Source organism: Sycon ciliatum, chromosome 6 (assembly GCF_964019385.1).
Source record: "Sycon ciliatum chromosome 6, ocSycCili1.1, whole genome shotgun sequence".
NCBI lineage: Eukaryota > Metazoa > Porifera > Calcarea > Leucosolenida > Sycettidae > Sycon > Sycon ciliatum.
The window spans coordinates 28,415,553-28,434,588 of NC_088648.1; the positions used below are offsets into that span (position 1 = coordinate 28,415,553).

Here is a 19,036-nt window from a genome sequence, read left to right on the forward strand (position 1 = left end):
TTCTGTGAATGGTATTTCGCGAGTTCGCATCGCTTGCGTCCATCGCAGATCGTGTCGCATCGCGTGTCGCATCGCAAAAAAAGCTTCTGTGAATCCCGCTTTAGAGGAAGAAAAAGAAGAAGAATAAGATGAAGCGTTAGGGTGTTTCCCACCATTTCCCTTCAGGTGTCTTATGAAATTCAAGAGTGGCTAAGCTGTGCTCCCTTTGTGAATTCTTCAAAAATCATGAGATGATAATATTCGATTGTTTGTTGTTCATAGTAATTCAGCATTGCCTGTTCTAGCATGTTCTTCTCTCGATGTTTTTTTTGGTGTATTTGTGATTCTGGTGTTATAGGGATACAATGTCCTGACAACCCAGTGTCTCCTACAAACGGCGCAGTGTCTGCTGGTGGGCGAAATGCTTTCGCGATCAGAACATACTCGTGCAGTACCGGATATCAACTTTCAGGAGCAACAACAACTGTGTGTCAAACAACTGAAGCATGGTCGGGAACACCACCAACATGCACTCGTAAGTACTTTGTGATAACCTTGTTTTCATTTATGTCCAGGTTGTTTGAATAGTTGAGTGGTGCTGAAGTCAGATCTGTAACTAAAGTAGGAATAGAGGAAATTGATTATTGAAGTCAAAGAATGAACATGTCTAATGCATATCTTACCTTTTTCTAGGTGGTAGTAAGTGCTGAGCATGTTCACATATCAAATATTCACAGTTTGGCAGTCCTTTCCGGGTTTATGGTGAGTGCAGTCGTCATGCAGACCCCATCGCGTCTGGGCAACGACATATTAGCGCTATACGTTTCGTACAGTGCACATACCATACGCACTGGATAGATCACTGTACAAGCAGCCATAACTCTGGAACGAAATGTCGTATTACCACGATCAATACCGTATTGGAACAGTCTTGAAAAGGGCTTTGCACAGGTGATTCCGGTGTGGCGTTAGCTCAACAAATGTTTGAGTGACGACGATCGCGCGATTTTGATCTCAACTTTTTTCTTACTTTCTGTCCGGCACCGTTTTGCGATTTTCGAGGGATTCGATGGGACTTCCCATACCATGAGCACAATTTTTTTACGGTTTGAGAGAGCATGTCTCAGTAAACACGAACATTTGTGCAAGTGAATCTCTCCCATTTCGCTCACATTTTGCAGGTAAGTTTCGTTTGGGTTGTAGATCGACTACGCAAAGCCCGCGGAAAGTTTCTGAAGGGTACCTTGAAATTGACATACCCTCAAAAAGAGAAAAAAAAATCCACATGATAAAGTCAACTTCGCTAATAACGACTGCGGATATAACGACTAATTGCGAATAACGATATAATTTTCATGCCCAGAGCAAAGTCCCATCCAATTTTGAAACAAATAATGAGACTTCGGGTATAACGACACTTCGCGAATAAGGACACCTTTCTGAGTGTCGTTATGAGCGAAGTTATCTGTATATGAGACTAGAAATGAGACATGCCTCAGCGTACCAGAACAAGCTACAAAAAGCTTAGCCACGCCAGCATCCCAGAAGACGAGGTCGTCATCTCTGATGCCATAATGGTCGTCTTGAAAATAGCCAAATTACAACCGCTGATGAAACAGCGAGCTACGTCCTCAATTAGCGAACACTATTTACCAGCAGTTAGGTTGAGTTGGGTAACTCCGCTCTTCTTCCTCGCTCACCGGAGGAATTTCTCTAGTCTCCTCGCGCAACTGGGGAGCACTCCAATGGAGAGAGAAAGATTTTTATAGGGCGGCTTGGTGTGAGAGGTGGACTGAGACTTGACGGCGAATATCAAGACCTTACGGCCACGGAGCTGCGGGACTCTGCGCTGGTCGTCTATCCGTGTGGAGGCAAAGCAAATGCGGGCAACATTCTGCTGAAGCGAGCGTGGAGCTGAAGCTGGATTGGTGACTGACGTACCTGCTTACTCCACAACACCGGCGCATAATGATGTGCATGTACAAGACTTCGTGAGTATTCAACTCAAATTCGTGTTCCGTCAGCGTCAGTATCAGCAAGTACAGTCATGTAGTACAATTTGTTCCCTAAATAACTTCGGGACAGTCTGTTCATGGTTTTCATTTGTATTGGACTCGTTCTCTATACTTGCGATAATTTAGCGGCAATTCTAACGTTGTAGCGTTGTTCTCTTGTAATTTAGTGGAACCTGTATTGAGTAACTGAGTTTTATGTTTCGTTACATTGTCGTCAGATCTCCTGTGTACCGGTTTTGTGGCACAATGATTATAGCCATTTGGTCGTCTCCATTCTTGTGCAATCATGCATATGTAGGTTGGTTCTCTTCATGTTATTGTGACCAATTTCATAGATGTTGGCTGCCTTGTTGCTTTCTCTCCCCTCTCCTCTCACCCAAGCCATTCTGCATAAGCGAAGCTGTGGACGCAGCATACTGCTGCTACACTTCAACGCGGGAATGCGTATAATAATAAATAATAATAATAATTTACCAGCAGATAGTAGAACAACTCTTCTTACATTGAGCACATGTCCCCATCATCCTTTTTGGGTTTTCTTGAAAAAAGCAATTTTGAATTTTTCCACTTGACCGTGCTGAAATACGGCCAAAGTCATACCTGCACAGGAAAGCTTGCCCCTTCGCGACATCTAGTCAGCAATTTCTACTCCAACACTACTCATAACGGTGCAGAATAAAGTGTTTTGGTGACTCTGATAAGGAAAAACAGCGCTGATTATTTGTCACTCCAAATGACAAGCTTCTCCTTGCGCCACCAAACTTTTCCGTGCAACAGTTGATGCAAAATTGACTGAAGATTTTCTTGTAGTTTTTGAATTTTAAGGCAAAAGGAACGATGAAATCACGTGCCTCGTGACGCAAGAATGCCAAGCCTTGTAGATCGCGATTCACATTTACCTTTCTCACCTGCAAATATTTATCAAATCTACACTTGGTTTCACATTGCTCGCTGCTCATGTCATCACGACTTCAATAGTGCTAGCTTTAGAATATTAGTGTTTTAGAACAAACACTCTTCACTTTATGGTACCATAAAATAATATCTTTCCTTGATTGTCCCACTCTTAGCGTTATGCCTATTTCTGATGATTATCACGTGGAAACGACGTCTAAGTCATATTATAATATTGTTCCATTGTTCTAGTGGTATGAGTGTGCTGACTTTACCTTCACAGTATGGCAATCTCGAGCACTTTACGACCCCACCTTCAGGAGTATCAAATGTAATTTTTGATCAAACTTGGAATTTTTACTGCAAATACAGGTCCCACATTGTACTTGGTCCGCCCAGTTAAAATTGGCGCTTATCTTCACACTTGTCTCAGGAAAGAAATACGAATATTTGAAGCAAGCCACGATCACAAAGCACTATAATACATGATTATTTACATGTCAGTAAGCAACTCAGTCGAAAATTCAAGCAAGTTACACATCCTCCTCGCCACTATCGTCGCTGGAGGAAGAGCTCAAAACGTACGATCCGGACAGCTGCTGCACGGGTCGTTTCATAGCTTGTTCCACTTCTCCTCGTCTCGAATCACGCTCAAAGGCAGTGCGTGCCTGTCACCTTCCCATCAGAAGCTGAGTGAGACTGCCCGCATGTTGACTGTAAGTGTTATCCCCGTTCGTCGCAATAATGCGACTTTGTTTGAGACAAAAAGGCAATGCCATATCAGTGTCCTTTTTTCAAATCGCCTCTTGCGCTTGTCGTACTTGCTGATCAGCACCCGTACCCACGCGAGCCGCTGGTGCTTGTACATGCATGCAGCGCAGTGATAGCTTCCGCTGGATGTAGCACCTGTGCGTACTGCACGTGCAACGCCGTGCACCAGGCTTTTCGGCTAGTTTCCTGAAAGTCCTTTGCACGAGTGTTTCTCTCAGGACTTGGTGTTTCCTTTGATTAGCTCCTTTGCCCTGTCCTCTGTGAGCTTCAAAGTGTGTCCGCCGGATTGGTCTCACTTACTGGAGACATCGACATGAGCTGCAGTTTCTTCGTCAGCGATTTGCTGGTGATAGCCCTTCACTAGGCGCTGTACTGTGCAAGCACTGAAATTCAAGCTCGCGAAGCGCTTTTTCAGCTTTTCTATACCTCCCCGGGGTAAACAATCCTTACCATCAGACAGCTGGAAGCAGACAGAAACTGTACTCTCCATCGCTCTGAAATGCGAACATCCTGACCTATTTTACGGACTCGAGCGGAGGTTGCAGTGTTTTCTTGCGCTGACGGAAGTGTTCGTCGGCGGCAGCTCCGTCAAAAAGACTCAAACGAACCGATCGCAACTTCTGTGATGGTTTGTGCTGCCATGTCGTCGGATGCAATGGTCAATGGTTATGTTCGGATGGTGAATCGGTGGTTCCATGCCGTGTGGCACAGGCAGAACACCAAAAAACCAAGTGAGAAGATAAGCGCCAATTTTAACTGGGCGGACCAAGTACACGAAACAAGTAGTGATTTTTTCAGACCTAGGTTGTATCAAAGCTGAGATCAACTGAGGCAAGCGCACCGGAGACTGGAAATTGCAAATTTGAATGACTAATTTCATAACAGAAGATGCAATCTGACAGCTCACATAGTTCAGGCTTGTAGATTTCGGCTCTAAGAAATACCATCATCTTCTGACAATATCTGATGTTAGGCATATTTGCTGTTTCCTGTGTATTTTTGTAGGTGTGCTGTGTAGCAGTCAAGTTGCTCCTCTGAATGGAGCTATTGCCAGTATGTCTATGGAGATAAATGGTGCAACTATTTTTACATGCAATTCGGGGTACAATTTAGCTGGCAGCAGCGCGTCTGTGTGTCTTCCAAGTGGAAATTGGTCAACTTCACCGCCAACTTGCCAGGGTAAGTACATGCTTGAAGATCCTTCTGCATCTGCAATTTTCTGCTCTAGTTGGTGGGAGCTCTGTATTCATTCACGCACAATATGTATAGAATAAACAGTGACAACGTGTCTAAAGTCCTTGCTGCAAATAGTGCTCAATACCTCAAAAAAGGCAGGGCGTACTACAGAAGGCAGAACAACAGACGATGAGTGTTTTCAACACGAAACTTGGAGTGAGGAGAAAGATGTTTGGTCTCTGTTGTTCTGCCTTGTGTATGATAAACAGTAATGTCGTAGCGTTGATGGGAATATAAACACTGCTTAAAAAACAAATTGAAACTGCAGTTTTTTATAAACAGCATATCATTAAAACAATGCAGGGGTGTTTATTCTATTTAAAACTACAACGCACATCCGTTTTTGGCCTGAAATACTGGTCCGAAAATAGCTAGTTAGTATCCCAGTATACTATAGTTTAGTATTATGTGTAGGCAGCATTGGGTGGTCCAGACCTAAGACACATCTTTCAACGAACTTCAGCATCGCAACCCCTGTGGCTGAGTGGTCAACGTAGGTGCTTTGGAATCTTGTGGTTTCAGGTTCAAATAGTGCTGAAATTCTTTAAGAGAGCATGTCTGAGAATACCAAAGTATGTGTGCAAGTGGATCTCTCCAATTTCGCTCAAAAATTGCAGGTACGTTCCCTTTGGGGTGTGGATCGATGGTGCAAAGCCCTTGAAAAGTTTCTGAAAGGAACCTTGAAACTTGCGCACCCCTCAAAAATGGCCGAAATAGCACAGTATTTATGGATCTAGAAACGAGTCAAGCTCCAGCAAGCCAGCAGATAGTAGAACACCTCTTCTAGCGCTGAGGATCGTCTTGAAAATAGCCAATCTACAAGTGCTGTCAAACCAGCCAGCTACTTCCTCAATTGGCAAGAACTATACACCGGCAGGTTGTAGAACACCTCTTCTAGTGCTGAGGACATGTCCCCCATCTTCCTGTTGGGGTTTTCTTGAAATAAACCTTTTTGAATTTTTCCACTCGACCATGCTGAAACACGGCCAGAATCATACTTGCGCAGGAAAGCTAGCCCCTCCGCGACATCTCCTCAGCAAATTCTACTCCAACACTACTCGCTACAACACAGAACAAAGTGTATTGTTGACTCTGACAAGGAAAAGCAGCGGTGATCACTTGTTACTCCAAACGACAAGCTTCTCCTTGCGCCACCAACAAGTTTAGTGCGCCGTTGATGCAAAAGTAACTGAAGTCCTGGGCGCAGTTTTTGAATGTTATTGCAAGATGCACGGTGAGATCGCGTGCTCTGTGACGTAGGATGATACTTCTTGGATCATGGATCACGACACGCGGCCATCGATCGCGATCGTGCCTGGAACGCTACTCGGAACAGACTGTGATGGCTGAGGTAAGACGAGCTGCATTTCCTGCTTGATCTGCTGAGAACCCCCACAAACTGCCCTAGGAGTGTTGCAATGGCAGCAAGCCATTGAACCCCCCCCCCCCCCCGGACAGCAGGGAGAGTTATGCATCTTTCACACTTAACTCCTGTAATCTTGAACATAGTCCAACAGTAAAAGTCCCTTATTTTCATGTCGATGCTCGACAAAAGCTGCTAGCTCCCTCGCTTTTTGTTGACTGGCAAGCGAGCACTCGCCGAGCAGCACTGACTGCACGCACTTGTCGCGTGAACTGCATGAGAGATTTCTGACGTCATAAAGAACGTGATTGCCTCATCATTTCACTGGTCTTCAATCTACATGGTCAGTGAAAGTCCCAGTTCGTTGGCCTACAATACAGTCAGCGTGTTCTTGAGGGAAGTAACAACACGAGTGTGATCACTTCCAGACCAACGGCAACGGGCGTTTAAGGCGAGTAACAAGCGCAAATGCGATTATAAGGAGATAAAAATTAAAAGAAGCAGTAAACCAAAAGTGGATGAAGTGGAAGAAATTAGCAATCCCCATTAAATTCTGCAATTGCTTTTGCCTAACTCATATTCAAACTGATTTAAACGTTTTTGCAATAGATGTAGCCAATCAATGGGAAAACACATTTCCATCAGTTCTAATAACACGTATGATGAGCTAGGTAACAAAGCATAGCGTAGGGCCCTGAGCTTCCAAGCTCTCTCGTTTCAAGTTAACCCCAAAACTCAAAAGGAAGGTGGGGATATGTCCTCAGCACTAGAAGAGGTGTCCTACTATCTGCCGGTGTATACTTCTTGCCAATTGAGGACGTAGCAGGCTGTTTTGGCAGCGCTTTTAAATTTGGCAATTTTCAAGACGATCATTTGTAGCGTCAGGGCGTGATGGACCTGGTCTTCTGGGATCCTGGCATGGACAAGCGGTCCTGCTCCATGAACTCTTCTAAGGTGTGGCAATGTTGACTTGATGGAGTTTGTTTTGTTGCTTTTTACGCTATGGCGTTACAAGTTTCTAGACCCATAAACAAAGTGATAATTCGGCCATTTTGAGGGGTATGCTAGTTTCAAGGTTCCCTTCAAAAAATTTTCAGTGGCTTTGCAAAATCGATCTACACCCGAAAGGGACTTACCTGCAAATATGGAGAGAAATCGGAGAGATCCACTTGCACACATCCTTAGGTATTTTCACCCATGCTCTCTTTACACTCTTTGAATTTTCTAATCGGAGAGAACATTTCTAAGTCATTTGAAGGTGGAAAAGTTTCAACCTATAAGTAGATGATCTAGCAACGTATATACCCCAATTTAAAGTGGTGAATATGGAGATACTGGGGAGGTTTAGCAACACGAAGGTTCGAGCTTTTGGTGGAATGAAATCTCGCGAACTTTAATTCGAAAAAGGAAACCTTGTGAGGGTTAGCAATGCGAACTGTTTTTTTCTTTTTGTAGTTATTATAAGTACCGTATCGTATATGCTGCTCAGTCTCGAGCAGGGGGCTGCAAATTTGCTACTCCCCACAGTCAAATGCGTACCAAGGAAAGAGAAAATAACTTTCGCAAACCACTGCAAGTTTCGACCTTTGTTTCTGTACTCATTCCCGGACTCGAATTTTCTTTCGAACTTTCGCATTGCTAAACGTCCCTATAAACCCCACCTATAGTTCACAGGAAATAGTGGGGGTTAAAGGGGAAGTGCATTGATCTTTCAAGTAGGGTTCATAGGAAAGACAATTTGAGATCGGTTCGAGTGGCAAATCTCTCGCTTACATACGATTAGCCAAACTCGCCAAATCGCCAATCGTGTGATATAAATTGCCGTAGCGCCCAGCGCAGTGATGATATACGATCTGCTTAGCTCTGCCACACAGAAAGTCGCTCAGTGCAGAATTTGGTCATTTTAAATTGTCCTATTACTTCCTCCGCGTCATCGAAATTGTCGCAGTTTGACTAGTGACTTGTCACTTGTTACTGACAACTCCATAAACTAAGCCATTCGAAACTTATTACACAGTATGATAGTCTGAAGACTAGAGTAACGTTCTAGGACAATTGGACTGAGAGTTTTCATGCAGAGATGAAGTCCTCGTCGTCGCTGATGTCAATGGACGCAAAAATATCGTTCCCAAATATTTCAAGGAAGGTTGAAAGTTGGTCGCGCCTCATCTCAAACGCTTTGACTTTCTCCACAGGACAAGAGCTGCTATGCTTGTCGTCTGCTAGCTCTGGATGATTTCTACTTCACCACCAACGAAGCCTAGTAAGAATGCACGATCGTTGCGAGGTCGGTTGATTACCGTCGGCGGAATCACCTCGGAATCACCTCGATCTTGAAAATAATGAACTTTTTTTAGCCGTGGCATGCCCACAGCTCATGCAGGTAAGTGTAGTATCACGTCCAGCGCGCCCTCTTTTTCAGCACTGGTATACCATGGTACGGCACCTGCGCGTGCATCACTAGCACTACGTGTAGAGTCTACACGGCTCTTGCAGGTACAATCATGTACTAGTAGTAGTACTGAGTGTCTCAGCCAGAGCGACAAATTTTATCGCTGTTGCAGGCATTTAGTTTGCCGACCCCTCGATGTTTCTCCAAGCGCTGCCACTTGTTCCACGAAGTCATTCTCACCCCAGCTAAGGTAAAGCAGTGATGGGGCTTGAGTGAATGGCCATAAGCACGAGAAATGTGCAGGCTGCAACACCTGACTGATCTCAGCGAGTCGAAATTACCAGCGCAGCGACATCAGCGAAGAAATTGCGTCTAGTTCAAAAATTCCAGCTTCCAATAACAGAAAATAGAACTTTGCCGTCACCCTATACTGATGACTATCGCCTATGTCCGATCCCTTGCCTCTGGTACGAGTGCTGGTGAGTAAATACCGCATTTTACATCAAAAGTCAAACTGCGACAATTTCGATGACGCGGAGGAAGTATATTCTCGATGTGAGAGAAGTTCTGTGTTGAATGCTGTTAGTGCCGTGAACTGTTTATCGTCCTTCTTCTGCATTTTCCGAGCCTGCCTGTAGCCAACGAAATGGTTCCTCCAGGGGAACATGCTTGGTATTCGTAATCTCTCCGGAGACATTTACGGTAAACTTTCAAAAAAGGTACGACATCATGTGGTTCGTCAATCTCCACCACCCGTCGTCTCACCTGGCTTCAGAAGATGTTACGAGAGTTAGGAGGGTCGCCAGCAAGCACAGCACCCATCTTTAGGAAGTGGAAAGAACAAATGGCATGGTCCTTGGTTGGGGTAAATGCTGAACGTCTGATTTGTTCCAACCAAGATTTCTGCACTTGGTCCATCGCTTTTTTGCTTGTCTGCTGATGTCTCCGCACCCCAGCCTTCTCCTATCAGTTTAATGTCTCAGTACACAACCGGGAGAACTACTGATAAACAGTTAACGGCACTAGCAACATTGAACACAGTACTTACTTCACATCGGTGCACTTTCCCTTTAATATAATCACTTTCCAGAAGGAACATCCATTTATTGAACATTGTTAATATATTATAGTGCCGATAGACTTTTCAATGGGTGAACTCGCCCTAGGGGTAGCGGAGTTATGCAAAATACCCCTCCGGGGATGTGCCAATTCGCCACTGGAGAATATGCTAAACACAGTATGTACTATGGCGTGATACGGATATATCCCATTGTTTGGACTTTTGGAAAAGTGTGCAATCAATAGCATAAGCTTAATAGACATGTGGATGCGTTAATCCGAGAATAGAATGGCCAAAGTTGACCACACTTAAGAGCCACAAGATGTTGCTTGAACAATTGCTACATGATGATGAAATACGAAAACCATCCAACAACCAGGGAAGTATCGCGGGAATTATCGGACATTTGATATCCAAGTACACTGTGTTTCGTATACAACTATCTCTATCTCTATCTTTCTCTTTCTTTCTATCCATCCATCTCTCGCTGTCTCTGTCTGTCTCTGTCTATCTCTCTTTAAATCTCTCTCTCACTCATTCTCTCACTCTGTCTCTCACTCTGTCTCTCACTCTCTCTCTCACTCTCTCTCTCTCTCTTTAAATCTCTTTCTCTCTCTCTCTCTCCCTCTCTCTCTCTATCTCTCTCTCTCTTTCTCTCTCTCTCTCTCTCTCTCTCTCTCTATTTCTCTCTCTCTCTTTCTCTATCCTCTCCTCTCTCGGTGCAGGTATACAATGTCCAATGACTGTTCCGACACCTGCTAACGGAGCCATCGTCACTGGAACTAATGACGTGTTCATATCCAGACAATACACCTGCAATTCTGGTTATCAGCTGCAAGGCAGTTCAAATACAATTTGTCTCTCAACTGGTGACTGGTCGACGCCAACGCCTACATGTAAACGTAAGCAGGAATATGTTTTAATAGAGCCATTATGTTTGGGACTGGGATTTTATTTTTTGTATTTCGCTTTCAGTTACAGATTCAGAATCAACGAAGGAACAGAGCATGTACTGAGGAAACAAAGCCAGAAGACTTATTCACATGCGACAGCCCTTCTTTCTCAGGTTTTCAAAGACAAAGAAGAAAAATATAGATCGGTTCATCAACAGGAAAGGGAGGGATTGGTGGGTTACTAGTGCTCATGAATGCTACTAGGAGACTTGAAGAACTCTGCTGCTATGTAACAGCATTCTGGAGGTGCGTGTAGCCTTAACTCTTTGCATCCTGAGCACATTTTCACCAATCCACTGGCTTTTCACCGCACTGATTCTCTTGGGTGGATTTGCCCTCACAGCTTTGAACGAATTTTATTCTTATTTCACTCCACCTTGATGGATTTAATCATCCTGGGCTCGTTGCAAAGATCAGGACCAAGCGAATCCATCCTGGCAGCTCTCCGCTCCATAGACACATCAGGGCCATTTCCAACTCCTCTCGAAACTACTTCACCGTGCCTCTGAACGGCACAACAACTCTATTCCACATTCTTGTTCGGCTTCTTGCCCAAACTCAACCGATTTTCACGATTCAAACTGCGCTGCAAAGCCGGGATCCAAGCGCTTCATTTGATGTCCTTTACGCATGCGTTGTGCCAAAGGGAACCCCCCTGACTCTCTCCAAAAACTGCAAAGTCATTAACCAAAAATCGCGTTCACTCTGGGCCCTGATTTCCTTATTCGTTTTGTCGCCACTCAGTTTTTTTAATCTTTATCATTATCGCGAAGAACTTCATATCCCTGGAAAGATGATGGCAAAACCTTTCCAATGGTGTATTGATCGTCGTTACCTTGATGTTTGACGTTGATGTTTGACCGAGTTACGACAGTTTAGAAACTAATCTATGCACTGTGATGTGTCGCACGAATTTATTTGCGAGTTAACTCGTACGTAGTGGATCAGCACACTTCAAAAGCGCGAGTTAACTCGTACTCAGGATGCAAAGGGTTAACTTTCAAGTTATAAATGGTGAATGCTAAAAACGCCTTTCTATTTCAACTTCTCTCATCAAGAATATGTGGAAAAACAAACGGTCATTCGGCACCTGCATAAGCAACAATGCCAGACGATGCTGTCTGTATTTCACGTTTACTTGAAACTCGGAATGTCATGGGACGTTTTGTGCCTACCGTAATGATACCTAGGCTCTATTAGCATGGCATAATTTAGTTCTCGTGAAGAACAGCATTGGGTTAAGTTGCTCACCCCAGCTCCAGTTCTCAATTTCTCCTGTGTTCCTTGTAGGAGTGGAGTGCCCTATCCTTAATGCACCCACGAATGGAGTCATATCACCTGGTGATAGTGAGGTTTTTACATTGCGAAGATTCACTTGTAACACTGGGTTCAATCTCGTCGGCAATTCAGCATCTGTGTGTTTATCAGGTGGAACTTGGTCTAATGTCACACCTCAATGTGTTGGTGAGTTAATCCGCATAGTTCCGGCTTACTCACTGTTATTCTATTCCACTGCTTAACTTCAATGAGGTGATGTCTGTATTGGGCATACGGCCGAGTGCAACACAGAGGTTCTTGTAGGTGTATCACAAGGCCTATCGGTGGCGGTTCGAGGTCTGCAACTTCCGCTGTGCCGAAAATATCATGGCAAGATTGACGGGGCATAGTGGACAGGCCCGCCGGCGCACAAAAGAAAAGCTGTGGAGGAACCAGAAGAGGTCTAAGCATGCCAGGGAGAGACTAGCTGTTGGTGACAGCGTCCTCTCTTCCGTGTCAGTTATCGCCAGTGCATGTTATAGGGCGACTCCAGTTCGACTTGAGATTCGAAGGCCAGGGCCTACTCTTAGAAGGCAGGGTGGTCACTGTTTTGAAGCTAACGTACACGCATTATATGTCTACTGTGAAAAATGATCCGGACCACCAGTTTTTTCCTATTGTTGACACGCAAATAAGTTGCCATGATAGTGTGGAAAATGGAGAGAACACATCGTGCTGCATTACACATAATATAGAATCAATTGTTTAGCCCTATTATTCAGTGCGATTTACAGGACGTGGACCAGCATGACACATATACACACAATTCCTGCTCTGTATAGCTGGCTGTATATATAGCTGTTCCTTTGCCTAGCTTCCACACTGTCACTAAAGATGCTCCGTATGCAGAAATGCTGCTAAAACATGGATGACAAAAGCAAAGTTCAGTATTTTTCAGAGCCATGGGGGAAAAGCTCGTCAGATCGAATGCCTTTCTTCTAAATGGAAACCGTCTGATCCATCACATATCAGATATTTATTTGTAAAGCGATTTTGACATTTAACCAAGCAATTTGTTGTCTGGTTGGTATATTTTATTATACTACGCCAGAATGAACAGGCATTGCTGTCTTCTTGCCTGGACAAGTGGATTGTCCAAGCTGTCACAACATGACGAAGATTTTTTTCTTTATGCAGGAATACAATGCTCAGGACCTTTAGCAAATCCCACCAACGGGCGTGTCAACACATCTACTATCTCGGTATTTAGTGTATCGACATATTCTTGCAACTCAGGGTATGAATTGGTTGGCGAAACAAATTCCATCTGCCTTTCCACGGGCCAATGGTCTGGACCGGCACCAACTTGTAGCAGTAAGTTTCCAAATAGTTGTGCAACATTCCAGTCTCCAATGGTATTCATAGTCAGCTTAGTGGTCGTCGCAAAAGTTTTCTGTCGTCCCTAAAACGAACATCGTTCATTTCGTACTCGGACCCCTCCCCTCCCTCTGAAACAAACACAGCTTGCTATACTGGACGACGAAAATCGCATCCATGTGCATGTCAGATGTACAGTGTCTGTCGACTAGCGATTTTGGCTCGCACCCACTCCCCCCCCCCCCACAACAAATGAATAATTTTCTTTCAGGGACAACAAAAAACTTTTGCGACGACCCCTTAATCATGGCCAGCAATCGAGGACATCTGGGAGCTGTAATTATTGTACTCAACCGATGTGTGATTTTTGGCCTTGGCCAAGCACAAGGAGAAGCCTTCTGCCGAAAAAATCAAGAAAATGGTTGTTGTTTGATCCTTTGAGGTAGTATTTGTAGCTAGTCAAATTTAGTTGATGTTTGGAGCAGAAACACTGAAATTGACTATTTCCTGCATGACTGTACTCATGTACCGTGTTTGCCGGAGTATAACGCGTACCTTTGTATAACGCACACCCCAATCTTCAACCACAAATTCACACAAAATGGCTCTATTCGGTGTTTAACACGCAGGCAAATCGGGGATATAATTATTATGGTTCTGAAATTGATCTCGTCAAAGAATGGTGAAACTTAAGAATATTTTCCGGTAAGTCAGACTATGACTATAAAATTGATGGAATTACGAACTTTGAACATGAAAACAACATTGTTTTTCCGTGGATGTTCTTGAACGTCGATGGACCTGAGCACTCGCTCCGTACGATGCAGTGCATTAAGTGTATAGTGCGCACTTGAACTCTTGAACTCTGGCACTTTTGTACTAGATTCTCGTATTCGGTGTATAGTGCACACTGCAGATTTGAGCTTCAAAATTCACATTTCAGGGTGCGCACTATACACCAGCAAATACGGTATTCATGTACTCAAGCATGCAGCTTCCCTTGAATGTTAGCTGTTTTCTGGAATTAATCCTGCTCTGCGGCCCTTGGTGAACATTACCTGCGCTCGTGGAGCTGCTGAAAAGGACTACTAGTATGTCTTGTTCCCGGTTTGAAAGTGGACAGTCGACTTTTGTTCCTTGAAAAAGGAGTAAGGAGCAACAAAGGTCTGTCTCTGATTTTTGAATGCTCCTTGTAGTTTTTGATGGAAATAGAAAATTCTCAAACCAAAGTCAGTGCAGTGGGGGTTCTGTTTTCTTGTTGATTTTTCAGTTGTTTCATCTCGTACCTATGTCAGTATCATAATGGTGAAGTGGACAGGGTGATTTTCTTCCTCTGGGTTTCGTTCGGCCAACTTTGCTTCGTCCTCGTTGAAATAATAATAATAATACCACAGCACGCGTAATAATATAATTATGTGTCCTCATTGAAAGGTTGTGCTGAAAAAATGGTCGGTTCTCAAAAGTATGTTGATTTTCAATGTCCGTGATGATATGCGATTGCTGGCTATGTCAGAATTCAATACGGGTATGTTGGTAGGGGAATTTGGTCAGTATAAATATTTTCAATGAATTATGTGCAATAAGTTATTCTACTTTTCTCCAATACTCACATTAGGCATAAACTGCAATTCTCTTCCGTCCATTTTGAACGGCAATGTCCAACCTGGTCGAGCACCACTTATTCGAGGCAGCACTGCTTTTGTCAGCTGTAATGAAGGATTTGCGCTCTCGGGGATGAGCACTATAACTTGCCAATCAGATCTCACTTGGTCCACAGCACCAACATGTTCACGTAAGTGTCCAATAATGCTTACCAATTGTGGGCAAAGGCTACCGAGCCTTTTATGCTCTCGTCATATATCTCTTTCTCCTTTTTTTCACTACATTATAACAATCCATGAAATTGTGAACGGTAACATTTGGCTGTTGAATAATGCAACAATCTCTGCGTCTTAATTAAATTGTTTGGAACATTTGGTGTGTGTAATGGCTACTGAGGGTAGCAACCTCCCTCGCCCCCCTTCCCGCTTAAGTTAAACCAATAGATCTCGCACCCTTTCGCACAATCATGACCTCGCTTTCCAGTATTACCCACTGGCCTGGGTACATTCTTGCTCGGCGTTCATACATTGCCATAGCTACTGAGGCAACTTAGGTCGTGACATGATCAGGGTTGTGATAGAGCAAACTTTGGGCAGCAATGGAGTTAGGGTTGTGACATCGTACCGGTACACACACAGTTACAAACCAAGGATTAACAAGTTGGGAACACTTATATTTTTATATTTGTACTGAAAATCCAGAAGAGGGCGGAGGGGTATTATAAAAAAAGAGGCTTAAGGAAGGCCTACTTATATGATTTTAGGACGGCTGGATACTTACCATTGGGAGAATGTGCCGGGAGAGTGGATGAGCAAGACTAGACGAAGAGGGTAAACAGCACAAGAAGAGACTGGGGTGTAGCTGATCTTACCACATGAGGGAATAGTGTGAGAGAAGAAAGGTTTGCAGTGCAACACAGCAATTACTAATGGGAGGGGAAGATTGAAGGGCACAGGGTGAACGCGAAGATATAGGTAAGCAGTGTAGTAACCATACCTGAAGGTCTGCAGGGCAAAGATCAGCGGGGAGCATATGAATGTGTGTTGTGTACAGTGGTGTGCAGATGGGTATGTAGATATGTACGGGAGCGTGTGCATACAAGAATGTGTAGTTGCATGTACGGGGCAAAGGGGCTCACGCAAAACGTATTAATTTTAGCCTCGTGCAACTGTGCAATCTAAGAACTGCCTAAGATCCTAGTAGGCTGTGTATTACAATACTGAACCATTATTATTATAAACAATCATTTGACTGTTTTTTTCCTTCAGAAATAAGATGCTTGGCCCCTCTCATTCCTCCAATGAATGGCAATATATCAAATGGAGATAATGTGTTCTTCAGCATACGAGAGTACTCATGCAGCCCAGGCTATGAACTTCAAGGTGCCAAATCTACCGCATGTCAAACTAATGGAGACTGGTCAGTGTCACCTCCAACATGCAATGGTAAGCATACCATTCAATGCCGTGGTTGTTCTCTTTCCCTTGCATCTGTCATGACAGGCATAGTGGGATGGTCAAAGATTGTGAGTGAGAAACAGAGGGTACCAGGTTCAAGTCCTGCTTGGAATAATAATAATAATAATAATATCTTTATTAGGATGACCCAGAGGCTTGTCGCCTATCATGGGGTTGAAGCGGTCGGATTTTTCCAGGATTGTTTTCCAGCCGTGCTGCAACCCACAGTTAATTGGGAACTCGAGGTCTGGCATGAGGGAAACATGGGTGCAGCTAATTGGTTTTTCGGTCTTTGCGTAGTCTGTCTGATCATTAGGAAAATGGCTTGCTGTTGGGGCCCCAGAACACAATGTCATGTTTAACTGTCCACACACATGCAAGCACGCCTGCATTTTACAGTTACTTGGTCCACGTCAGCAATATTGTCGCTTATCTTTCGACAATTCGAACTTGGACTTTGGACATGAACGCATGAACTTGAATTGATAAAACTTGGTACGATGGACAGTAAGGTATAGAATGACAACTAGCTGTGAGGAATTTATTGTACAAAGAAGGGTTCCTACTTTTTACGGTCCTCCTCATCGCTGCTCTCGTCGCTGGTGACAAATATTTTGCTCGGGATCGGCTCTCTTGCTTTTGCAAGCTCATCTCTCTTCCTCTCCGCTGCCTGGCTATTTTCTAAAGAGAAGTCAATCGTGACGGTCGTCTTCTCTATAGGACTTTGCATGGGCAGCACGACAGCCTGTGCGCTTCAGATCAGACGCCGTTCTTTGCAAGATTATACTTTGAACGACGACGACGACGCGTACAGTACTTGCAAATCTCCACGGCGCACTGGATACTCCGAGCGTTGAGCTGGAGGTAAGGGAGCTGCGATCTCAACTTGACGAGCGATCCCTGAGGTAAGCGATCTCGGCCGTTCAGCAAAATGGAGCTGATTCCGAGTAGCCGATTACTTTCTTGTCGCTTTCGCTGCTCTTGCCTGCATAGAGTAACAAGATAATCTTTGATGCGGCGCTGTATCAATCAAAATCACCCACCCGTCGCTCTCGAAATCCACTCGAACTCTAGCTAGACCTTTCAGGTACTAGTAAACTAACCTGCTAACCAAAATTGGGTTGAAATGGGCTACCAAGTAAGCATTGGCGACATAAGCAAAGCTGAAAGATAAGCGACAATATCGCTGACGCGGACCAAGTACATGTACATGTACATGTACAATGACTGGCCAAACGCGACCTGGAAGTGCCGATTGGCCAACTGGACTAAAAAGCGCTCAAAATAAAATAATCGGTTGTCCCTCTTTGGGAGCAAAATCGGTCGGTTCGTCCGACAGGCTTTCAACAATCGGAGAAGTTCCGAAAAATAGGCGCAAGTAGCAGCCCTGATATGTCTAAAACATTTGTCAGTATCATACATTTGATCATGAGTAAAAGAAAGCCGGCAGATAGGCAAGAAACATAATATTAATGATAAGATAATGTACTGCAGTCATACCATGGCCCGTGTTTGTGTGTGAAAATCATATTGGACTGAAAAGAGAGAATGATCGATCAGCACAGATAATGCAGGCTGCACATGCCTGTGTACATAGTATCAAAAGAGTCTTAGGGCCCGCTCTCACATGCACTTGAGACTTGCGGATCCCCTGCAGCGATGTGGCAACAGCGTGTATCACCATGGAAACTGCGAGTAGCAGAACTTCCGCCGTGGGGGAAAGTTCAAATCTGCTACTCCACAATATTTGGAGTGTATACTCTCCTGCAGAAGTTCCGCTCCTGCGACACTCCGACATAACGTTAGTGGGATTTGTGTTGTTGGATTCGATTTTCTGTCATAAAGTGGACACTTGACCTTAGTCAGAGCAGCTACTGCTGCAGTTGTAAATGTATGTTGAAGTCAAGACTCGTGTTGACAAACGAATGAAGAGAGATACGGCGCGTTATAGGTGGATAGCCGAGAAGGTGAAGCTGAAACCGACGACTGCGGCGTCGGCCAAAGGCCAAATCCCGGACCCGTGAGCAGCCAAGCCTGGCCATCATGTAAAACCATGCAAGGGGACCCCTGTCATGAAAAGATGAGGTACATGAAGGACTGGGAAGAGCAATACTAGTATCTGTCTCAGTTATCGTCGACGTGCTGCTCAGCAGGTTCGTGCTAGTATTCAGCAACAAAAATGTCGCTGCAGTCTCCATTGCCTGTCGACAACGTCTTGCCAATCAACCTCTACCCAACGGAAAATCCATTCTTTCAGCTTATTCCGAACAAAGACTCAAAGTCAACAATACTGAACCCACGACATGTAGCTATTGCTTGATACTCCACAAAAACAACGATCTTCCCAACACCTAGTATGTACATCATCAGTGCATCAGTGCTGCGTTGATGTGTCCATAAATGACGAAACAGTTCTGTCCACAGACACAGTACTGAGTCTGTCCACCATCAGTACAAGTGCACACGTGATTGTACTTTTCAGTGAAAGCATGTTTGAGTTGCAGGAGAGCTGCAGTGAATTTTGGAAGTCAGAGAGGCGCGCTCGATTCGTTCGCCGTGCACTCTTTGATCATATGAGACCACGCGAGCATGTTGTCGCAGGAGAGGTTCGAGAGGTTAGACACCACTCCCGCAAAACCTTGTCGCAACAGCGGATCCGCCACTGCATGTGGGACCGGGC

General features: G+C 44.4%; 1 protein-coding gene across 2 annotated transcripts in view; it reads left to right on the forward strand.

The window, feature by feature from the left end:
- LOC135819839 (sushi, von Willebrand factor type A, EGF and pentraxin domain-containing protein 1-like) overlaps nucleotides 1-19,036 on the forward strand; it is a 180,592-nt gene that overhangs the window by 132,077 nt on the left and 29,479 nt on the right. For both annotated transcript variants that reach the window (XM_065333122.1, XM_065333123.1), the window contains exons 19-25: nucleotides 338-514; nucleotides 4,665-4,838; nucleotides 10,436-10,612; nucleotides 11,954-12,127; nucleotides 13,118-13,294; nucleotides 14,913-15,089; nucleotides 16,168-16,344. In XM_065333122.1, coding sequence (XP_065189194.1) covers nucleotides 338-514; nucleotides 4,665-4,838; nucleotides 10,436-10,612; nucleotides 11,954-12,127; nucleotides 13,118-13,294; nucleotides 14,913-15,089; nucleotides 16,168-16,344 — 1,233 coding nt within the window. The remainder of the gene's footprint in view (nucleotides 1-337; nucleotides 515-4,664; nucleotides 4,839-10,435; nucleotides 10,613-11,953; nucleotides 12,128-13,117; nucleotides 13,295-14,912; nucleotides 15,090-16,167; nucleotides 16,345-19,036) is intronic.